The sequence below is a fragment of the Biomphalaria glabrata genome, chromosome 7 (genome assembly GCF_947242115.1).
Source record: "Biomphalaria glabrata chromosome 7, xgBioGlab47.1, whole genome shotgun sequence".
In the NCBI taxonomy this organism is placed as follows: Eukaryota; Metazoa; Mollusca; class Gastropoda; family Planorbidae; genus Biomphalaria; species Biomphalaria glabrata.
Genome location: NC_074717.1, coordinates 25,298,161 through 25,323,526, shown reverse-complemented (window position 1 = coordinate 25,323,526; position 25,366 = coordinate 25,298,161). Strand labels below are relative to the sequence as shown.

The 25,366-nt window shown below is 40.0% G+C and overlaps 1 protein-coding gene across 2 annotated transcripts in view; it reads left to right on the top strand.

Annotated features, from left to right (window-relative positions):
- Positions 1-25,366, top strand: part of LOC106063431 (ankyrin and armadillo repeat-containing protein-like) — a 36,752-nt gene that overhangs the window by 2,894 nt on the left and 8,492 nt on the right. For both annotated transcript variants that reach the window (XM_056035382.1, XM_056035384.1), the window contains exons 2-5: positions 6,639-6,979; positions 12,716-12,936; positions 23,684-23,828; positions 24,009-24,173. In XM_056035382.1, coding sequence (XP_055891357.1) covers positions 6,773-6,979; positions 12,716-12,936; positions 23,684-23,828; positions 24,009-24,173 — 738 coding nt within the window. In that variant the 5' untranslated portion in view covers positions 6,639-6,772. The remainder of the gene's footprint in view (positions 1-6,638; positions 6,980-12,715; positions 12,937-23,683; positions 23,829-24,008; positions 24,174-25,366) is intronic.

Sequence of the window (25,366 nt, the reverse complement as noted above, 5' to 3'; positions counted from 1 at the left end):
GTTTGTTAATGTCTACTAACCTACAATTACAGTCGACGTGTTTGTTAATGTCTACTAACCTACAATTACAGTCGACGTGTTTGTTAATGTCTACTAACCTACAATTACAGTCGACGTGTTTGTTAATGTCTACTAACCTACAATTACAGTCGACGTGTTTCAGTTGTTTGTTACTTAGCTATACTTCAAGTACTTATAAAAAAGGTTTTATAGTCTATTGATCACATACAGATCACAAGATCTGAAAAGGGAATTTTAAAAAAAGTCTATTGCTAGAGGTTTTTAGCGAACGACCTAATACTCTTCACAAGGCTGATAACTCCCATTAGCTTAGTACATGTGCTATATAAAAATAAATAATTACGATTAATTGATTAATTATTGATTAATTTTTTTCGATTTAGGTCCTATGTGTTGTCATCGACAATGAATAATTGCGCAAAAGTCTAACTTGATTCGAGAATGGGAGGTGGGAGAAATAAGGGAGTAAAAAATTCCATCTCGACAGACGGAGTGAATTCATATAAGCTTTGTAGCAAGGTATGAGTTGAAAGTCAAAAATTGAATCCTTTATTTCAAGCTAAAATTTCGTAGGTATGTGTCTCTGTATTGGCTTTCGCTGACATGCAAGTTACGTCAACAATCGTGAGTGAGAAGCTATTTGTAAGACAGAGAAGATGTGTATTTTTTAGTGAGTTATACATCTACATAATATTTTAATTATCATTTCGCTTCTACATACTAAAGTAGAATTTCGTGAGTTTGAAATCGTTTATCAGCCATTTTTTTTCCTCTTTTTTTTGTTCAAGACAGATACGAATATTTAGTTTACTCTATTTTCCAACATAAAGTAGGAATTGTTTGAAAATGTAGAGATCCCAACCCTTCTGTGTGTGTCTGCAGCGTGTTTCCTTATAAGGCAGTTGTGTTGAGGGAAATATTGAGGATTATCACGATAAACTATCCATCCATCCATCCCAGTTACACTACAGCCCTTGGAGTGTCCTAGTCTGATTTAACACATTTCTCCATTCTGATCTATCTTGGGCTAACGTCTCCATGCCGGGGTTAGCTGTTGTAGATCCGCCTCTTCGTCATCAACCTACCGTGCTCGTGGTCTGCCTTTGGGGCGCCTGTCTTTTGTTTTTTGCCGGTGAACAATCTTTGCTCCTCTGTTGTTGTTTCGAGGTGACACGCCCAACGTAATCTGTTCCTTTTTTATTTCCGTCATTATGGAGAGGTCTTCGTATAGCTGGTATATGTTTTGGTCCTACATCCGGTTTTCTCATGTATGGCACCATAAATTTATCTGAGGATTTTCCTTTCTCAGAACGATTAGCAGATTTTCTGATGTTTTTGTAAGCGTCCAGGTTTCACTTGTATACTGGTCTTAGGATGGTTTGGTCAGCGTCCAGGTTTCATTTGCATACATGACTACTGGTTTTAGGATGGTTTGGTCAGCGTCCAGGTTTCATTTACGACAGTTACGCTGGGCAGGGCACGTATCCCGTATGGGGGACGAACGTATGCCAAAGGCAGTCTAAAAGGTGGTTGGCGTAACAGAGGTGCCCCACGGAAACGCTTTCATGGCATGGAAGAGAGCAACTGGTTGCATGCGTATTCAGAATGAGACAGTTGGAGGCTACTTACAAAGGCCGCTGGATACACACTTGAGACCAAAAGACAGCCGAGAACAGACGTAGACGGCGAAAAGAAAATCTAAATTGAACACCTGCGGACAATGGTTATGTCTGCGCTGGATGTGGCAAATTATGTAGGTCATAGCTAGGGCTGCGTAGCCAAAGGGAAAACACTGCATTTCTCATTAATCTTTGGACTTGAAGACAAGGCTTATCTATAGAAATGATGGGGAAAGCATCAACTTCTTTCGGCGTTTCGATGACGCATTCAGTTTTTTTCCCTCCAATACTGTAAATATAGACCTACATCGTCGGCCGCAGAATAACCAGTCGGAAAACCCGTCGTGTTAAAAAAATAGGCAAGTTATCTTTTCTATTTTTTGAAAACCCATGTGTGATGACTTTCTAAGTGTTATTGAACAACAAACATTTCATCAAAGTAAGACACATGTATAGCTCTTTTTAATATCAATCTGAAGCACTTTATTCACTACTAACTTTCTATCTCGCAACCCACACCGACAGGCCTAGCCGTTTAACTGTCATTCGGCATTCCTGACCTCACGCTACCCTCGCTAGGCTGACCTATTCAACCACTGGACAGGTACAAAACAGGGGTGTAACATAAGGGTTACAGAAGGGACAAGAGGCACAAGCAGCTGCAAGCAGAAATGACACAAAATCCCTCCATCGTATTGTCCGAGATCTCACTGGAGCAAAGAGTGGACATGGGGCACCAATAAAAGACAAGCAAGGCAAAACTTTGTTAACGAAAGAAGAACAGGATGCAAGATGGGTAGAGCACTTTAAAGAAACCCTTAACCAACTGTCGCCAGACCTAACTTACATATTCAAGGACCCCTCTCCAGACAATGATCTCAAGGTCAAGACAGACCCAATAACTGCTGAGGAGGTTACCATGGCCTTTGCAGTGCTAAAGAATAACAAAGCACCAGGACTAGACATGATATCAGCAGAATTGCTAAAATATGGGGGACAGTGCATTGTTAACAGAATGACTGATCTCTTAAATATCTGTTGGCGAACTTCAAAAGTCCCAGAGGACTGGCAAAAGGGAGTGATTGTAAAGCTTCCAAAAAAGGGCAACTTGGCAGACTGTAACAACTGGAGGGGCATTACTCTCCTCTCTGTCCCAGGCAAAGTTTTCAGCACTGTTTTGTTGAGACGGCTTCAACAGTCTGTAGATGAAAGGCTCAGAGAAGAACAAGCAGGTTTCCGAAGAGGCAGATCATGTACAGAGCAGATTTTCGTTTTACGAAATATCATAGAACAAAGTCTTGAGTACCAACAACGGCTAACGATCAGTTTCGTGGACTTCAAAAAAGCGTTTGATAGTGTCCACCGAGAATCACTATGGAAAATAGTTAGATAATACGGTATACCAGAAAAATTCGTCCAGATCCTACGACACCTTTACAGTCAGTCTAGTTGCTGCATTAAAACAGAAGAGGGAACAACAGAGTTTTTTACAATCGAGACAGGTGTGAGACAGGGGTGCATCTTATCTCCCTTCGTTTTCCTCCTAGCCATCGACTACATAATGAGGAGAGCAATGAACCAGACTGCCTTTGGTATTCCATGGCATGAACAACTCCGATTGACGGACTTGGACTTTGCTGATGATGTTGCACTACTCGGGGCTACAAATAAATGCATTCAAGAAATGACGGAGAGCCTAGACAGAGAGGCACCCAAAATTGGCCTCCGCATAAACTTGGATAAGACTAAAATTATGCGAGTTGGATATAAGGCAAAGGGTGTCCCCGTCAGATTTGGCGAGTCAAAGCTTGAAGAGCTGGACAAGTTCACGTACCTTGGCAGCATCATAACAAATGATGGAGATGCTTACCATGATGTAGCGTGCCGAATAGGAAAGGCAGGGAGCATTTTCCAAAGGCTGCAGCCTATTTGGACTAGCCAAGCCATTGGACTCGAGACAAAAATACACCTTCTCAACACAATCGTCATTCCAACTGCTACATATGCATGTGAGACGTGGAAGTCATCTGTCAAAATTGAGAAAAGACTAAATGTGGCTCAACAGAGATGGCTGAGACGGATTTTGGGAGTCAGTTACACAGACCGGATCTCAAACAAGGAAATCATTTGCCGAACTGGGAGTCGAACACTTAGTGAGGTTGTGACTGAGCGTCGCATGAGGTTTGCGGGACATGTTCTACGTCAAAATGAATTACGCACACCAAGAGTTGCGATAACATGGAAGCAAAAACGAGGAAAGCGCAAACAGGGACGTCCTCGTATTACCTGGCGACACACCTTCATGGAGGACCTCATAACAGTGGACACCAGATGGGAAGAGGCTTCAGACATTGCCAGTGACAGATCATTATGGAGACAGCTTGCCGCCCAATGCGCTGAACGGCGCGGGAGGACCTAAGTCTAAGTAAACATAAGGGTGACACTCATTCTTCACTATAAACACACGCATACCGAAATCAATTCACAACACCGTGGTAAGTGAAAGTCGGTTTATTGAAAGTCAACGGACCACTGTATCTGTAAATAATAATAATTCAATTTTTATATCGCGTTAACAAACATAATGCTGACTCGTAATGGCTGAGATAACATAACAAACATAAACACGAGAGTTAAAATGACAAAATGATCTAAAATTATTTTTTTAATTTTTTTTTTGGAATATTTTTTCAGGTAACAAATCTTCAGACCCCCTCCCCCCTTTGTACAAAACTATAACAAATTTGTTTACCCTCCCTCCCCCTTTAGCCGGACACACTAAAAAAAAAAAGAAGCTATAGCTCTATCGCCATTGATAAAAATCTCTCATAGCTTAATCCACACAGAATATGTTTATATCGGAAGGACAACAAAGCGACAGATTTTCTTTTTTTTTTCTTGATCTTTATTTTATTCATCTTTTTTTTAAATATATATCTTAATAAATTTACTCCAACCTTTCACGCTGTCTCTAATTTAAAAATATTGTAGGTACTTACTGCTGCCATATGTTTGTATTTCATTGTTTCAGCGCAGAGCTTCACAGTTGTAGGCCCATTTACAAAGTAAATTTAATATTCAAAAATACATAAACAGAAATTATAAGAATTACACCTGTAACATTATTTCCAAGTCCATATTGAGTCTATAAATTGCCAGAACAGACTCTTTTCGAAAGCGACGTCTGTAATCTATAGAACAAAAAAAAAATAATTAAAATACTTTAAAACAAATCTTAAATTAAGCGTACTTGTATCAATTACTTTGGATCAGTTATGTAATTAAATTTGTAATAGAGCTAGACTAAAAAAAAAAAAGCATTTAAAAAAAAAAAAGGGGAATGACCTGCATTCGAACTCAACCAGAGTGAACTGATATAAGCTTTGTAATAAGATAAGCTAAGTTGGCCTACGCTTTAGACCTCGTTCCATATGCTAGGACAAATTTGTACAAATGCTCTGCAGGCACGACATGGCCTAAATTGTGCCGATGTGCCTCAAATCAAACAAACAAACAAACAAACTTCCCTAGCGCTATTAGAGCATGGAATGGGTTGCTTTAGCCTGCCAGGAAAACCAGTGACTTGGCAGAATTTAAGTCATTGGTTAATATGCATGACTAAATGCATGACGCGTAGGACGTAATCTTCTTCTTTTTTTGAAGTAACGCCTGTATTATATAAGATAAGATAATAATTTAAGTGTTAGTAATTAATTAACATTAAAGACTACATTAAAGCTAAGACAAACAATTTTCTTACAACGTCTTAATAGTCTTAGTAAATCGGTTTTACTAGAGCTAGATACATTACACACAATACAAGTAACTTGAAGTCACTAGGTCAGTAATGCCACTAGCTACTATAGCTATATACATTACACACAATACAAATAACTTGAAGTCACTAGGTCAGTAATGCCACTAGCTGTTATTTTGAATGCATTTTTTTTTCAAATTATAGAGAATTGGATGGTAGCTAGTTGAAATGCTTTTATAATAATTATAATTTTTATGGAATTCAATGGTGCCTATCAGACAGTTTGAAATAATTCATTAAAAAAGAACTAGTCTTAAGCATAAACATTTAAAGACACCATCATTCTGACATTTAAAAAAAGCATTCCAGTAGCCCCCCTGTAGCACAATAACGATATCCACTTCGATACTTCCGACTCGTATTGATTTTTCATCGATTTCAACTTTTCACTGTCAGTGGGACGTGAAATTAATCAAACACCCGAGCTAATTTTGTGTGTTCCTTACAAATAGCTAAGACTTCACGCGAATAAAGGTCACAGCACACTGATATCCAAAATGACCACTGGTCTCAACAAATGTGCGCTTGGATTTTGTTTTCTTCAGAAATGTGCCTAATGTTAAATATTGGATAGACGATATTCTGGGTGAGACCCTTAGACAGGGTAAAATGTGTAATTCATGGTAAGAAATTACCGATCGAGTGACAGCAGATCTACTTAAAGATGATATATAAAGTAGGCCTAGATTTTGGCAATATGGGCATTTAATTGTATGTTAACTATTGTATTAATTTTCAATTAGGCACTTTTCTGGTAGGTCTAGGGATTGCATTAGATTCAGAACTTGAATATAATAGCAACCGTACAAAAAAAAACAACAGGTTTATTCCTCGAGACGAACATTAACAACTGTAAAAGACAAGTTAAAAAAAACACCCTAAGACATAAGCTAGACAAATATACGCTAATACATTAGCTAGACAAATATACCCTAAGACATTAGCTTGACAAATAATATGCTAAGACATTAATTAGACAAAATAATACGCTTAGACATTAATGTACAACATTGACTGTTCTCTCACATTGAAAAATATCAATCAGTCATCAATCAATCAGTTATCATTCAATCAATCAGTTATGAATCAGTCTGCCTGCCCGTCTTTCTTCCATTATGTCTGTAAATTATGAATTTCGATTGTAGAATTATTATTCGTCTGTATATCATTCTCTCTTGCAGATTACATTTTTAAGGTCAAAACTGAATATTACAAACTGATGGTTATATAGTGATCATGAGATTTTACTGTCATCAAGACACCAGTCACAGGCCACGTGATGGTTGATCTTAAGGTATAGGGAAAAGGGGACAAGATGGCAGAGCCTGAAGAGAACGGTTGGGAACAAGTTCACTTTTGTGCTTCCAGGGGATTTCTCAAGTCTTTGGAAAGATGTCTGGAGAGCGATCCAAATCTTCTGGAGCTGGAGACAGCGGACGGTCTCCGACAGACTCCATTTCTCTTAGCAGTGGGAAGCGGGGACCAGGACATCGTGGACTTTCTGGTCAAAAGAAACGCCAAGGTAAGCAAACCACGTGACCAGTATGGTAATTTGGGGAGGGGAGGGGCAGGAGGAAAGAACACGTTTACATTTTTTAAAAAATTAATCTGGATTTAAAGTGAGCTTAGGCAACTGTCCTTTACATGGCCTCGTACAATAATTGTTGATTAGAGTTTATTGTTAAATGTTATTACTTGTAGCTTTGACTCCCTTTGTAGCTCTTATGCTTTGAAGCAAAACAAAATAAAATTGTTAAATTGTAGGCCTATAATACCAGACCGCGATTGATATGAAGATGTCTTACAATTCTATGCAACAAACTAATCCGTTTATGCGACACCTCTTTTCTTACAGTAGATCTAAGCTTTACCATTATAGTCAGCTATCTGGATCTATTAACAAAAACATCAAACAACGATAAAAAAAGAATGTAAGGTCCTGGCTGTGCACACTATGGGGTCGCGAGTGTTTTTGGCTTTTTCTAAGAGACCAACAAATATTTTTTTGGCCTATTTGCATTGCAGTAATAGATTGTGGTTATGTTGGTTTTTTTTTTACTAAGATTAAGTGTGCCGCGGGAGACGCTTCTCAAAATGCAAATAGCTTGGTGCTGGCTGAATGGGGGAGGGCGAGCATATTTTTTTTTTCGTCTGCGTTGGTTTCGTCACAAACAAATGAGATTCGCCGAGTTAAATATTGGACACGTTATTAGCTGAAGATACTTCTATGCTCTCTCCCCTCTCCCAATCCAATGGTAGCTGACCACTGCAACAAACTATCCTCCATTGGATATGCTTAGGATTTAATTATCTTTTTTTCTGAAGGGACGTAGGCCTACGTCTGTAATTTAATTTATAACTCGTCCTTGAATAAAAGGTTGTCCTAATGCATATTTCTGAGGATGATGGTGTAACAGTATGTTGGCAGTTTAACGAGGAGTTCCAGTCGATGTCGAAAAACAAGTTTAAAAAAATGTCACTGTTACATTCATTATGCAAAACGAAGTCTCTGCAAGATGAGAAATACAAATATAAACAACCGTTTTATTTATAGATAGAGCATTTTTAGATAGTGCTACGATAATAAATTGCTTCATTGTACTACAAACAGTTTCGTGGTTAACATTAAATATATAAAAAGTGTGTCTAACCTATTTTACTCGGATGATGTAAAGCTATATGCAGAAAGGGAAAAAATTACATGCCTTAATTTAAAAGGTAAAGCACTTCAGGGACGATATCTGTATGTCTTGTGTGGCCCAGTTAAGTGTGGTAACATAAGCATTAACATTAACATTACATTTGAAGGCGTTGAGAAATTAAGCTCTGCTACACTCTACAAATATCTTGGAATTAACCAGAAAGACGCTGTTAACCATAAAAAAAAAACTAAAAGAAGACTTTCTTTCCAGATATAAGCATAGACTAACCAAATACTCAACGCAAATTGTCTGGCAAGAAAGTCATCACTGCAATAAATAGCTGGGCCGTCTCTGTACTCCTACACATTTTCGGTGTCATAAAATGAAGTGACACTGACCTACATGATATTGACAGGATCACAAGAAAATTTGTAACAAAATTTAACCCCAAGTCTACCACACTACGGTTATACCTACCTGGGAGGGATGGAGGTCGTGGACTAAAGAGCATATACAAACTGTGTAAGACGCAAATATTCAAAATAAGATGAACTAATCTCCTTCCTTAGAAAATGCGACTCTAAGGCAACCCTTCTGAATTAAAAAAAAACAACAAAAACTGATGTTAATATTGTTTAGATGACGCAGAACATGGGAAGAAATAGCATTCCACGGAAAATTCCCAGATAAGACCGACAAGGCTGCTTCCTTGGTATGGCTCAAAGCAGGTCATTTTCCCCCTGAAACAGAAAGCTTTATCAAAGCAATACAGGACCGAGTTATTAGGACTAAGAATGATGAAAAGCATATTCTACAACTGGATGTTGTTTTCAAATGCCGAAAGTGCGGAAACACGGGTAAGTCTATTAAAATAACACATAGAAGCAGGATCTTCAGCCTTAAGAGATTCTGCCTAACTAAGAGAGACCAATCGATATGGAAAGCCTAAACACTGACCTGCAACGTCACAACCTTTGGTCAGTTTAGATCAATATAGCTTGTTGCCACTGTGGAAGCATTTGTAAGATTATCTTAGGTTTGAAATAATTTCTTATCCTAGACTAGGGACGCCATTTTCGCTGCGTCACTTCCCTTTGTGCTTGAATTAGATCTTAAAAGCTTGTTTACGAAAATAGTAAGTAGATCAAAATAAAAATAATACGCATGTACATTTCTGTTTGATCTAATTTTTAGCGGCCCCCGAAAGGGGAAAAGACGCTATTAGTTTTGTGTGGCCTATTTGTCCGTCTGTCCGTCCGTCCCGTTTAGATATCAGAAACTATAAGAGAAAATGAAAATTGGACATCGTGATATTTTAGATCATTCAAAGTTCTAATGCAACGGCTACTTTTTTTTTTCTTTTCCGAAATTGAACCATCTAATTTTTTAAAATTATATATGCAAGCAGATTTTTTAAAAAATTACACCACTTTTCAATGAAAAACTTCAGGGGAGGTAACTTTTTTTAAAAAAGGTCATTTAATAACTCAAGCTTCATTCATAGATTCGCGCATTGGTAAAAAAGAAAATGTGCATCTAATGTCACAATGGTAAAAGTGTCAATGGATCATTATAAAATATATTTTCCATTACTTAACTAACTCATTGAATAGAATACTGATTCAAATGCTGTTTTTATAAAAGAATTTCGATACGAACTTCGTTTTAGTTATAAGTTTAAAAAAATAACAAACTACTTTTATAGCGCGCAGTTTTGATTATAGAGGCCTACACTTGACAGTCTAAATAAGACTAAACAGAGCCCAGATCTAGATATATTTTTAATATATATATTATAAATGTATTGATAATTTTAACACAATTTTAATCATTAAGGGGTTCATATTTATTTATTATGTAAACAATAGTAGGGCCTGTCACATTAAGAAATGAATCGGATACGAACAGCATAGTAGGCCTACACCATTACCCGGTAACAAAAGGCCTACTAATCATGATCATAACATTGGCCTAGGTCTAGTAATGTTAAGATTAAGCGTGTAAATTCATACGGGTTCTAGTCTAGATATAGTAGATTCTATATCAAGATTCTATATCTAGTTCTAGATCTAGATCTAGACTTAGAAAAGATCTACTCTTAGATCTAGATGACTTAGATCTAGTTCTAGACCTAGACTTAGATCTTGAATCTAGATTTAGATCTAAAACTAGGTCTAGATCTAGCTAGATCTATATTAGGCCTATGCCTAGTTTGTATGGTCAAGATTTTTTTTTTTCGTGTTGCCAATGTATCTAATTTTGTTAGAAGAATAAATCTTTTTTAGCTTCTCTTCATAACATGTAACATGCTATTAATTTTGAATGTATGGATTAATATAACAGGTTAATAATTATTATTTAAAAAAATATAATGTCTGCCTGGTCGTGCGGATTGCGCGCTGGACTGTCGTTAGGATTTATCGACGGTCAAGGGTTCAAACCCTGCCCGCTCCCATCCCCCGTTGTCCTGCGGGAGGTTTGGACTAGGAACAGGGGCGGACTGGTTTTATGGGCATTCGGGCAAATGCCCGGTGGGCCGGTACCTTAATGGGCCGGTTGGGCGACCTAAAGGGCCGCATGAGTGCAACTATGGCACGTATTAAATTGTTAAAGGTTGTATGGTATTCTCTAATAAAATTGGCCCTCAGAGCGTCATGGTTTTAAAAAATCGTTTACAGACTCTACATTAAAGGTCCTAAAATACTAATTTAACACATTTTCCGAAATAATTTAATAGCCTACATCAGTAGACAATGCTACTGTAGGCTTCATCCTTTTAGGGCATACACACTTAGCGATGAAAAAGCAACATAAGGACTATATTTCTTATAAAGATATAAAGCTTGCGTACAGTTATCGATACATTGTTAAACTTAACAATGATTTTGAGGAAAGGTAGGCCTATAATTGGAGGCCCATCGTATGAAATAGAATTTATGGGCCGGTATGTATAGAAATGCCTGGGCCGATTTTGACACCCAGTCCGATCCTGACTAGGAAGTAAACTATCTTCAACTCTGAAGGAACATCCGAAACATGTAAAACATTTTACAAAAAAACAAACAAGTGTACGCTAAATGAATACATGGAGATGCTGTGGCTGAGGGGTAAGCACTTGGAACAGGAAGTCCCGTGTTCGAATCCTGGTGAAGACTCTAGGTGGACCTCTTCGGGGACCGATTTTGAGTTTGTGTTTCCACACAAACTGTCTTTGTAGTTTGTAACCTTGTTTAATTTTGAGGAGAATCTGAACAGGCCCATTCCTTCTTCCAGGACAATGATGAATAAGAAATAAATTACACTGGCGGTACATAATCCATAGTATTCACCTATGAGTTGAGTGTTGACTGAAGGTAATTCACAACCTCATGACGAAACACCAGAGGTCGATCTACTCCCCGACTCGCACCCCACACAATTGAGAGGTGCTGTTGGTTGTAGAACAAGAGGAGCCAAAAGGGTCAAATAGACGAAATAAATGAATATTGACATTATCAAATCGTTCCTCCGTATAAATAAATGTGATGATAAACCTCTCCCAGGTTATAGGCAAAAACTCTTCCAGGCTTTTTGCCTGTCAGAGGGCGGTACTTCTGCAGACCTGCCACATCACCAGAAAATTCTTCAGTAGACACTGATAAAGAAGCTACATGGAATTTTGTTTCTCTTTAACGAAACTCGACCCTGGCAGTGCCAAAGAATGAATACTCGTTCGTTTCTAAAATAATAATAATATACATATATAAAAACATATTCTTATAGATTAAGCGACCGAGGACATTTACTAAAATTACATTATATCTCAAGGTGATCTGGTGATATGAGTCAACAGTTTCCGTGCTAACAAGTGACCTTGCAGACATATACACATGAAGATAATACTTGTCAGGAGAAGGCAATGTTTACCTTTAACAAATATCAATTCTAGAAGTGCCAGAAATCCATTTATTATCTCATATCTTTTTTATAAAACACATTCAGTCTTTAAAAAAAAGAGATTTAGTAACCGGCTGGAATATAGTAACTGTAGGGTAAATAGCCTATTTATAAAGATAGATAGATATGAAAACTTTGGTACAGTGCGTAGGGCATACACTTGGTTTGTTTCGACTTTAACCTATACAGTGATATCTTTTCAAATAGCTTCAAGAATTATGACTATAAGCTTAACATTTTAGATAGAGATCTAATTAGTCTTTGCTAATACATTTTGCTTTGACATAAGCTAGTTATGAGCGAATAGTGGAACTATATGACATTATTCATATCATGTCTACCTAAGCCAGGAGTGAATGCCCTTATATTTGTATTATGTCTACCTAAGCCAGGAGTGAATGCCCCTATATTTGTATTATGTCTACCTAAGCCAGGAGTGAATGCCCTTATATTTATATTATGTCTACCTAAGCCAGGAGTGGATGCCCTTATATTTATATTATGTCTACCTAAGCCAGGAGTGAATGCCCTTATATTTGTATTATGTCTACCTAAGCCAGGAGTGAACGCCCTTATATTTATATTATGTCTACCTAAGCCAGGAGTGAATGCCCTTATATTTATATTATGTCTACCTAAGCCAGGAGTGAATGCCCTTATATTTGTATTACAATTTTCAGGTTAACGTTGTCAATTCACAAAATAATGGTGCTGTGGAAATTTGCGCTATCAAAGGCTATGTCTCACTTCTGAAGTACTTGGCAACCTTGAACTTGCCAGACTTGCCAGTCTATGATCGGCTGTTGAAAATGTTAGTTTCAGACACAGAAGAAGAAGTGGAGGCTGCTGGGAAATGTCTTGCGACAATGACAGAAAAACTGGAAGATGTTTCTGGAGGAAGGTGATATGTAATAACTATTAGCTAAAAAATATCAAGGATCTGTGAGACAGTAAGAAACATTGAAAGAATGAAAGTCTTAGTTTTATCATTTAGTAATAGGCCCTATTGGAATTTTAAAAAAATTTAAGCCGAAAAACTCCTCATTTACAACTTATCCCTGGTCTTGCGGTTTGCACGCTGGACTGTCGTTCGGACTTATCGATGGTCCCGGGTTCAAACCCTGCCCGCTCCCATCCCCCGCCGTCCTGCGGGAGGTTTGGACTAGGAAGTAATTATCTTCAACTCTGAAGGAACATCCGAAATAAGTAAAACATTTTACAAACAAACAAACATTTTATCACTCTAGAATGTATAAGTCATTCCTCTTATTTGATCTAAAAATATTTACCAATAATTAATTGACTAATTGGTTATTTTTTAAATTAATTCCATTTTTGCTATGTACAATAAATAATGGTTTTAGGTTTAATTAAACTTGATCCTAGAATTGGTGTGGGAGAAATAAAATAAAATTACTTAAGGGGACAAACCCAACATATTTTACCATATCTGTAAAACTGAAGGATTGAATTCCCTTGGTATAAAACAAAATAAATAATAACTAATAATTAATTGACTGATTGGTTAATTTTTTTTTTATCCATGTATAAGGCAATGAATAAGTGTGCGAAGTTTCCATTTGATCCTTGAATGGGTGTGGGAGAAATAACGTAATTAGACTTTTTATCAGACAGAAGACAGACAGCAAGACAGACAGGCATACATAGTTGATATAAGCTTTGTAATAAAACTTTTTTTTTATTGCCTCCCATCTGTCAGGAGGAGGTATGGCGAGAATGAATGTTAGTTTGATATTTTGATATGATTGTTATATCCCCTTGTTATGAATGCGAAGTGTTGCACGTGCTATGGACTGAGTGATTAAGTCTTCGTTGAATGTGCGAGAGAATGTGTTAGTCAGTAAGGTCTTGCTCCCGGTCCAGGAAGGTTGGACGTTTACTTCCTGGACTGGTATTTATGTATTTATAAGTTGATGGACTGGTGTTTTGTGTATTACTATTTCATAAGAGTGATATAATTGTGTGCGTTATCAAGTATTAAAGTATTGTTGATATTCATAAATATAAGGAGTTAGAGTTGATGTATATTAAGTGTTCGTATTTGAGTTAAGCAAGTATTAACAAGTGTAATTGAGTATTCATACCCCCTAGCGAGCCAAGTTAAGAAACACACCAGCCAAGCTTAAGTGAACCCTGACACCATCTTTATCATTTCCCTATTCCCCAACTCACGCTATACTCCAATAAGATAATCTAGGTCTACAAGTCCTATGTGAAGTTATTTAATATTATCATTGCTTACCGAGGGTACCGGGCGCTGAGAGTAGGGGTCGCCAAATGGATATCAAAACGCTCCAAAAAATATGAACCAACAATAATCTCAACATGCTACTAGAGAGCTTCAATGGGCCAGTGGTGTTTGACTTGGCATTGCTCTGCGTTGGAGAGGAGCGAGCTGGTCGAAACAATTTAACTTTGATGATGTCATTAATGTTTGCGAGCCTAAAGACAAATAGACTTACTTCTAGACCTCTACAGTCTCTACAGTTTGCTTGTTTACTTCGTTTACAATAGATCTAGATGCCAGTTTTCCATTGCTAACTGATGACTGACTTGAAGCAAATATGGATTTAGTCGAGACTAATCGTGTTAATCAGACCTTTGACGCGACAACGAGCTATTGGACTAAACCGCCCACAGGTTGCGAAGTCGATGATATTGTTCAGGCCTACTATAACGAGGTCGCTGGTCAGTGTTCAGGCCTACTAGAACGAATTCGCTGGTCAGTGTTCAGGCCTACTATAACGAAGTCGCTGGACAGTGTTCAGGACTACTAGAACGAAGTCGCTGGTCAGTGTTCAGGCCTACTAGAACGAAGTCGCTGGTCAGTGTTCAGGCCTACTATAACGAGGTCGCTGGTCAGTGCTCAGGCCTACTATAACGAGGTCGCTGGTCAGTGTTCAGGCCTACTAGAACGAAGTCGCTGGTCAGTGTTCAGGCCTACTATAACGAAGTCGCTGGACAGTGTTCAGGCCTACTATAACGAAGTCACTGGACATTGTTCAGGCCTAATATAACGAAGTCGCTGGTCAGTGTTCAGGCCTACAATAACGAGGTCGCTGGACAGTGTTCAGGCCTACTATGACGAGGTCGCTGGTCAGTGTTCAGGCCTACTATAACGAGGTCGCTGGACAGTGTTCAGGCCTACTATAACGAAGTCGCTGGTCAGTGTTCAGGCCTACTATAACGAAGTCGCTGGACAGTGTTCAGGCCTACTATAACGAGATCGCTGGAAAGTGTTCAGGCCTACTATAACGAAGTCGCTGGACAGTGTTCAGGCCTACTATAACGAAGTCGCTGGTCAGTGTTCAGGCCTACTATAACGAAGTCGCTGGACAGTGTTCAGGCCTACTAGAACGAAGTCGCTGGTCAGTGTTCAGGCCTACTAGAACGAAGTCGCTGGTCAGTGTTCAGGCCTACTAGAACGAAGTCGCTGGTCAGTGTTCAGGCCTACTAGAACGAAGTCGCTGGTCAGTGTTCAGGCCTACTATAACGAAGTCGCTGGTCCGTGTTCAGGCCTACTAGAACGAAGTCGCTGGTCCGTGTTCAGGCCTACTAGAACGAAGTCGCTGGTCAGTGTTCAGGCCTACTAGAACGAAGTCGCTGGTCAGTGTTCAGGCCTAATATAACGAAGTCGCTGGTCAGTGTTCAGGCCTACTATAACGAGGTCGCTGGACAGTGTTCAGGCCTACTATGACGAGGTCGCTGGTCAGTGTTCAGGCCTACTATAACGAGGTCGCTGGACAGTGTTCAGGCCTACTATAACGAAGTCGCTGGTCAGTGTTCAGGCCTACTATAACGAAGTCGCTGGACAGTGTTCAGGCCTACTATAACGAGATCGCTGGAAAGTGTTCAGGCCTACTATAACGAAGTCGCTGGACAGTGTTCAGGCCTACTATAACGAAGTCGCTGGACAGTGTTCAGGCCTACTATAACGAAGTCGCTGGACAGTGTTCAGGCCTACTAGAACGAAGTCGCTGGTCAGTGTTCAGGCCTACTAGAACGAAGTCGCTGGTCAGTGTTCAGGCCTACTAGAACGAAGTCGCTGGTCAGTGTTCAGGCCTACTAGAACGAAGTCGCTGGTCAGTGTTCAGACCTACTAGAACGAAGTCGCTGGTCAGTGTTCAGGCCTACTATAACGAAGTCGCTGGTTAGTGTTCAGGCCTACTATAACGAAGTCGCTGGACAGTGTTCAGGCCTACTATAACGAGGTCGCTGGTCAGTGTTCAGACCTACTATAACGAAGTCGCTGGTCAGTGTTCAGGCCTACTATAACGAAGTCGCTGGTCAGTGTTCAGGCCTACTAGAACGAAGTCGCTGGACAGTGTTCAGGCCTACTAGAACGAGGTCGCTGGTCAGTGTTCAGGCCTACTATATCGAGGTCGCTGGTCAGTGTTCAGGCCTACTAGAACGAAGTCGCTGGTCAGTGTTCAGGCCTACTATAACGAAGTCGCTTGACAGTGTTCAGGCCTACTAGAACGAAGTCGCTGGACAGTGTTCAGGCCTACTAGAACGAAGTCGCTGGTCAGTGTTCAGGCCTACTAGAACGAAGTCGCTGGTCAGTGTTCAGGCCTACTAGAACGAAGTCGCTGGTCAGTGTTCAGGCCTACTATAACGAGGTCGCTGGTCAGTGTTCAGGCCTACTATAACGAAGTCGCTGGTCAGTGTTCAGGCCTACTATAACGAAGTCGCTGGTCAGTGTTCAGGCCTACTATAACGAAGTCGCTGGTTAGTGTTCAGGCCTACTATAACGAAGTCGCTGGACAGTGTTCAGGCCTACTATAACGAGGTCGCTGGTAAGTGTTCAGGCCTACTATAACGAAGTCGCTGGACAGTGTTCAGGCCTACTAGAACGAAGTCGCTGGTCAGTGTTCAGGCCTACTAGAACGAAGTCGCTGGTCAGTGTTCAGGCCTACTAGAACGAAGTCGCTGGTCAGTGTTCAGGCCTACTATAACGAAGTCGCTGGACAGTGTTCAGGACTACTAGAACGAAGTCGCTGGTCAGTGTTCAGGCCTACTAGAACGAAGTCGCTGGTCAGTGTTCAGGCCTACTATAACGAGGTCGCTGGTCAGTGCTCAGGCCTACTATAACGAGGTCGCTGGTCAGTGTTCAGGCCTACTAGAACGAAGTCGCTGGTCAGTGTTCAGGCCTACTATAACGAAGTCGCTGGACAGTGTTCAGGCCTACTATAACGAAGTCACTGGACATTGTTCAGGCCTAATATAACGAAGTCGCTGGTCAGTGTTCAGGCCTACTATAACGAGGTCGCTGGACAGTGTTCAGGCCTACTATGACGAGGTCGCTGGTCAGTGTTCAGGCCTACTATAACGAGGTCGCTGGACAGTGTTCAGGCCTACTATAACGAAGTCGCTGGTCAGTGTTCAGGCCTACTATAACGAAGTCGCTGGACAGTGTTCAGGCCTACTATAACGAGATCGCTGGAAAGTGTTCAGGCCTACTATAACGAAGTCGCTGGACAGTGTTCAGGCCTACTATAACGAAGTCGCTGGTCAGTGTTCAGGCCTACTATAACGAAGTCGCTGGACAGTGTTCAGGCCTACTAGAACGAAGTCGCTGGTCAGTGTTCAGGCCTACTAGAACGAAGTCGCTGGTCAGTGTTCAGGCCTACTAGAACGAAGTCGCTGGTCAGTGTTCAGGCCTACTAGAACGAAGTCGCTGGTCAGTGTTCAGGCCTACTATAACGAAGTCGCTGGTCCGTGTTCAGGCCTACTAGAACGAAGTCGCTGGTCCGTGTTCAGGCCTACTAGAACGAAGTCGCTGGTCAGTGTTCAGGCCTACTAGAACGAAGTCGCTGGTCAGTGTTCAGGCCTAATATAACGAAGTCGCTGGTCAGTGTTCAGGCCTACTATAACGAGGTCGCTGGACAGTGTTCAGGCCTACTATGATGAGGTCGCTGGTCAGTGTTCAGGCCTACTATAACGAGGTCGCTGGACAGTGTTCAGGCCTACTATAACGAAGTCGCTGGTCAGTGTTCAGGCCTACTATAACGAAGTCGCTGGACAGTGTTCAGGCCTACTATAACGAGATCGCTGGAAAGTGTTCAGGCCTACTATAACGAAGTCGCTGGACAGTGTTCAGGCCTACTATAACGAAGTCGCTGGACAGTGTTCAGGCCTACTATAACGAAGTCTCTGGACAGTGTTCAGGCCTACTAGAACGAAGTCGCTGGTCAGTGTTCAGGCCTACTAGAACGAAGTCGCTGGTCAGTGTTCAGGCCTACTAGAACGAAGTCGCTGGTCAGTGTTCAGGCCTACTAGAACGAAGTCGCTGGTCAGTGTTCAGGCCTACTATAACAAAGTCGCTGGTCCGTGTTCAGGCCTACTAGAACGAAGTCGCTGGTCCGTGTTCAGGCCTACTAGAACGAAGTCGCTGGTCAGTGTTCAGGCCTACTAGAACGAAGTCGCTGGTCAGTGTTCAGGCCTACTAGAACGAAGTCGCTGGTCAGTGTTCAGACCTACTAGAACGAAGTCGCTGGTCAGTGTTCAGGCCTACTATAACGAAGTCGCTGGACAGTGTTCAGGCCTACTATAACGAGGTCGCTGGTCAGTGTTCAGACCTACTATAACGAAGTCGCTGGTCAGTGTTCAGGCCTACTATAACGAAGTCGCTGGTCAGTGTTCAGGCCTACTAGAACGAAGTCGCTGGACAGTGTTCAGGCCTACTAGAACGAGGTCGCTGGTCAGTGTTCAGGCCTACTATATCGAGGTCGCTGGTCAGTGTTCAGGCCTACTAGAACGAAGTCGCTGGTCAGTGTTCAGGCCTACTATAACGAAGTCGCTTGACAGTGTTCAGGCCTACTAGAACGAAGTCGCTGGACAGTGTTCAGGCCTACTATAACGAAGTCGCTGGTCAGTGTTCAGGCCTACTAGATCGAAGTCGCTGGTCAGTGTTCAGGCCTACTAGAACGAAGTCGCTGGTCAGTGTTCAGGCCTACTATAACGAGGTCGCTGGTCAGTGTTCAGGCCTACTATAACGAAGTCGCTGGTCAGTGTTCAGGCCTACTATAACGAAGTCGCTGGTCAGTGTTCAGGCCTACTATAACGAAGTCGCTGGTTAGTGTTCAGGCCTACTATAACGAAGTCGCTGGACAGTGTTCAGGCCTACTATAACGAGGTCGCTGGTAAGTGTTCAGGCCTACTATAACGAAGTCGCTGGACAGTGTTCAGGCCTACTATAACGAGGTCGCTGGTCAGTGTTCAGGCCTACTATAACGAAGTCGCTGGACAGTGTTCAGGCCTACTATAAAGAAGTCGCTGGTCAGTGTTCAGGCCTACTAGAACGATTGATCTCGGTTTAGTACAACGTTTTTCAAATTTTGGGGCGCACCTCCTTGGGAAAAGGGTGGGGGGGGGGATGCGACTTTCTAATTGGACCGTCTGACTGAAGGTCTGACTATGGTCAGTGTTCAGGCCTACTATAACGAGGTCGCTGGTAAGTGTTCAGGCCTACTATAATGAAGTCGCTGGACAGTGTTCAGGCCTACTATAACGAGGTCGCTGGTCAGTGTTCAGGCCTACTATAACGAAGTCGCTGGACAGTGTTCAGGCCTACTATAACGAGGTCGCTGGTCAGTGTTCAGGCCTACTATAAAGAAGTCTCTGGACAGTGTTCAGGCCTACTATAACGAAGTAGCTGGACAGTGTTCAGGCCTACTATAACGAAGTCGCTGGTCAGTGTTCAGGCCTACTATAACGAAGTCGCTGGACAGTGTTCAGGCCTACTAGAACGAAGTCGCTGGTCAGTGTTCAGGCCTACTATAACGAAGTCGCTGGTCAGTGTTCAGGCCTACTAGAACGATTGATCTCGGTTTAGTACAACGTTTTTCAAATTTTGGGGCGCACCTCCTTGGGAAAAGGGTGGGGGGGGGGATGCGACTTTCTAATTGGACCGTCAAGGTCTGACTATGGAAAAAAGTGAATGTGAAGCCGGTGAATTTATTTTTCAAGGGCTAAAATAAGTTTCATTGTAGCTATAAATTCACTTTCAAATATTAGCAAAGAAAAAAAGTAAACTGCTAATTACCAATGTTTCAAAAATTATAATATTATAAGACTCGTTTCATCTTCATCTTTTTATTAGTGGAAACCTTTTTCGCAAGAGTCATCTGCAGCAATACCGCCTTAAAACTTTTGCATAAGACATTTCAAAACGACTCCGATAACGCGAGTCTTCTTGATTTTCATATGTCTGAACGGTGAAATTTCTCCCGACTGTAGTATATTACTATGTTGACGACTTTGATAAAACAAAAATTAGGTTCGAGATAAGATATCATAAGACGTCTTACACACAAAGGTGATTTTACGACAACCACGCTTATTACAGACATACGTGAGCAATGAGCCTACCTCGAATGTCCCTCAGGCTATTGGCCTGCGCTGCGTATTTATTATACTTCATTTGATTTTTTTTTAACTAGGATTAAAAATACGTCTGAATTCAAGGGGATAGCATTTCTGAGTTCTGGTTGCAAGTTTGAAGCTGGAAGTTTGATTTCGGCCCGTTCCACCCCTGCTTTCTATAACGTTTTTGTTTATTTACTTGCGCTCCACTTATCGTGAGAAAAATTGTCAGCAGGAGAATGAATATTTGAAGCTAAGAACGCAGAGACTCTTCTCCGGATCACGCAGGATCAGCTTTCAGTGCTCCCTCAGACCCCATTGCTGGGTAACCTGCTGTCTAATAGAGCTACTATCTCCTGAAAGAACCTATTTTTTTTTAAACCAAAAAACTTTAAAAATTAACTACGAAACACAATTTCCGAAAAACAAAAAGATTAATTTAACGGAATAGCTTTTATTAACATTCATTACGAAGGCTAAATTTGGATTTCAACCATATTGTTAAAATATTTATGGAAAGAACAACAGGAAAAGATGCTATTATTGTATGCCTTTAAATTTAGTTTCTTTTTCATTACATTCTTAACACCTTCCCTTACCCACTGTAGGAGCCTGCAGCACTTTCCCAGACTTTAAACAGACTAATAGAAAGCGAACACATTTTCCGTCTAGGGTAGCCCCTGGTACAAGTTTGAGAAACATTGACGTACACTATTTAGTGGTTGAAAAAAGGAGGGGGGGGGCTGGCATCCTCGGTACGTCACTGTTGGAATAACACAGACTAATCTTTTCTGGAGTTAGATATGCAAATGATTAAAAAGGGGTATAGGCTCCCCCCCCCCCTATGTTAAATAAGCCCTGGATTCAAGTGATATGCAAATGATTAAAAAGGGGTATAGCCCCCCCCCCCCATGTTAAATAAGCCCTAGTTTCAAGTGATATGCAAATGATTAAAAAGGGGTATAGCCCCCCCCATGTTAAATAAGCCCTAGATTCAAGTGATATGCAAATGATTAAAAAGGGGTATAGGCCCCCCCCCCCTATGTTAAATAAACCCTAGATTCAAGTGATATGCAAATGATTAAAAAGGGGGTATAGGCCCCCCCGCCCTAGATTCAAGTGATGGATCGTGTACTTTTTTTTTAAAATAAGAAAACCCTAAAAATACTTTCAAAAAACAACAAAAGCGTATAGCCTACGAAGTGTTGTTGCAGCATTTAGTTTGGATCAGTCATGTCATTAACTTTGTAATAGAATTAGACCTACGGTGGTAAATCTGTGCAATTGGAAATATTTTTACCAAGTGTTTTTGTTTAGTACTATTTCATGCTTTTAGCTTTCTGAATACAATATAATCCTATCACTTAGCCTATCTAGACTCCTATCACTTATCTGGACCAGTTGGGAAAATCGGTGGAAAGGGGGGGGGGGAGATATCTGGGTGAATGTTATCATAATCTCTTTTTAAAACGTTTATAAAAAAGAGAAGACTTGAATTAGAACTCATGGCTCATGAATAATCTTTACATTCAGTCAAGTACAATTTCTTTCCCATGTTTGAGATAGCAAACAAAATAATTAATTACCAATACGTAATTAATTGATCCGAGATTGGGTGTCGGAAAAATAACATGTACAAATTCAACTTTTTACGGACAGAGAGAGAGCCCGGGTTTGCTGCTCTGCCTCATCGGGTGGAAACGGTCGTAGGAGGGAACGACTAGGCCAAATGGGCAGCGAAACAAGACTCCCGCGGGAGTGCCTAAGAGGGTGCGAGAGCATCCTCATTGCACTGTGCGGGGATGAAAAAGAGCGCCCGCAGGAATCTGTCAAGGTCCAGGTGCAGTCCCTCAAGGGGCCGTTGCATAAATGGTGTGTCCTGCGCGGTTAGCCTGGTATAGTATATGAATACGACGGGGGGGGGGGGGGCAGTGGTGCGGCCTTCGGCCTCGTCTCTAGTCCGCGAGCCCGAAGTGCAAGTGTCCATTGGATGTGAACGCAAAACTAAACTCTAAGTTTAACCCCGAGTCTCACCCCTCGTCGGACAGGGTGGAGATAAGGAGAAACTCGCCGCCCAATTCAGGCTGGTGAAAGGGAGCTTTTGTTGGCCTTAGTGTTCCAAGTGCGACGCACAACACTACTAGACTCACAGCCCAATTCAGGCTGGTAAAAGGGAGTTTTTGTTGGCCTTAGTGTTCCAAGTGCGACGCACAACACTACTAGACTCACAGCCCAATTCAGACTGGTGAAAGGGAGTTTTTGTTGGCCTTAGTGTTCCAAGTGCGACACACAACACTACTAGACTCACAGCCCAATTCAGGCTGGTGAAAGGGAGCTTTTGTTGGCCTTAGTGTTCCAAGTGCGACGCACAACACTACTAGACTCACAGCCCAATTCAGGCTGGTGAAAGGGAGTTTTGTTGGCTTTTGTTGGCCTTAGTGTTCCAAGTGCGACGCACAACACTACTAGACAATTTCAAATGGATAGAGAGAGAGAAAGAGAGAGAGAGAGAGAGAGTTGGTATAACATTTGTAAAAAATAGGTAATGCAGGTGAATGTTCAAATTTTTCACTGAATGCTCTCTGCTCATTTAAAAGAAAGTTTTAAAATATCACTTTCCATTTTATCTCTTTTGATTATAGTTTATGTTCTCCTTTAACTTCAATTGAGAAGGGTCAGGGGAAGATGCAATTTTTAATTATGTATTTTTTTTTTACTCCTCGCGTGTTATTCATTTAAGGAAAGCCAATTATATAGGCCTATGAATAATCTCTGGTTAACTATTAATGTGTTACAAACATACGTGTACTTTATATCACTTCCTGTCACTGCCGTATTATAGAAAAAGTATCCTAAACTATTTTGAGATATGGAACTCTCTATAAGTTATAAGTCCTAATATTTGACAATGCTAAATAGGGGCGCTAAGCTATAACTCTTGTTGCCTACAGGTAAGTAGGCCTACAGCCCTGCTCCCTGTCAAAAGTTCTAAATGTTTTATTTACAGATTGTCTGGGAAATCTGTAAAACTCCCTGCAGCATACAGTGATCGATCTCGTCTCGACTCGTTGCCACCGATTTTGATATATTGATGGCCTAAGCCTGTATTATCTTATCAGTTCTCTGAAAATTCTTTCAGAATGTTAGTCTGGCATTGTGCACTTGTATTACCATACGTAAAAAGTAGGACTACTCATAAGTTCATAACATGTATAGTCGTGTGTGTAGGCCTATATCTTTTCATTTGACAATTTTCTAAACAGTGTAATCAATCCAGAATGGCAATACCTCTACGATAATGGTGGTGTTCCTGCAATAGTGAAAGTAGCCAAAAACACCATTCAAGATGAGTTCAAAATTCCTGCTATCCAAACACTGCTCAACATTATAGAAAAACAAGAAGTCCAGGTACCTCTAAGAGACTTTTTTCTCTATGTAGCTCTTATCATCTTTTAACTTCGTAGTTTTATTAATATCACAGTCATATTAATCATTGTTTTTATTAAAATAGATAAAATAGTTCTATTATAAAAATAGATTATTTCATAGAGTTTAAATAGACCAAAATGTTGTTTTATATCTTTCAAGGATCAGTTTGTATCGTCTGGAGGAATGCCTGTTTTTATTCATCTTCTGAAGTCACAGATTTTAGAAGTTGTTGAGTTGTCATGCCAAGTGATTCGTGACTTGGCTGTCAATAAACATTTTGCTGAGTTGCTGGTGCAGAATCAGGCAGTGACTAACATACTCAGAGTCAGTTTTTATAATATTCATTCATAAACCCATATTATTGTCCCTGTTAAAACGGTATATATATGGTATGCACTCTGGACTGTGGTTGGGTTAGGGTTTGGGGTTAGGATGTAGTTATCTTTAAATTTAATGGAGCCTCAGAAACATTGAAAACATATTAAATTGTATTTTGATGTTTTTTATTAATTTATTAGTAGTTAAAAGGTAGGCAATCCATCACTGAGTACAGTCACCTATTTCTTTTACAAATATATTAATATATTTAATATGTTTACCGCTCTCTCTATATATATTCTTTATCCACCAATTTTTTTGTTCATTCTTTGTTTCTATTTTTACTTTTAAACTGCTAACTGCTTTCTTAAGTGTAAAAGCTCAGATACATATTTATTTCTCTATCATGTATAATGGCCTTAAATGAGAGCTGTTGATATATATATATTTCAATGATCTTATATAAGAGCTGTAAACATAAAAAAAATATCAAATTTCTTGATTTACCCAATTATTGTCAGATACTTAATTAAACTTGGTTTTAACATCTTCAGTGTCAATATGACACACACACACACACAACCCCCTCTTTTTCTCACTCCCTCTCAAAAGCAAACTGTCACACAAACAATGTTATCATCAGAAACACATTTATTTCAGAGAAGTTTGAACCAAATTTAGACAAGAAACAATGTGTCGATTATTGAAGTAAAAGAGTCAAAAGTTTATTTAATTAATGGATGGGAATATTTCACTTGGTCTGAACCTTTGTAATGTAGTTTCTAAATAAAAGTTGTAAAACTACATTTGTTTTCTGAAATTTCTCTTTTCGTGGGACATAAAAAGAAAAAATAATTATTTCTGTAGCTAAAAGATTCTCCAGAGTAGCATGTCAAAAAAAATCTCTGTTGCTGCTAACATTTTTTGAGTTAAGTAGCTTTTAAGTTATTACAATAATTTTTAAAAAAAATTCCCATTTGTCCCTTTACTTCGACCTCTATTATATCTTTTTTTTTTTTTTTAAACAGAACAAGACATACAAAGTCTAGTTGTAAGATTTTGTTATTTTATTTTGAGTAACATTTTCTGTTATGAATATTATTATTTTTTTCTAATATTTTCTTTCCACTAATTTAAATTTTGTTCTTTTGTCTTCACTTCGACTTTGTTTATAGATGCAGAAATGAAATATATATATT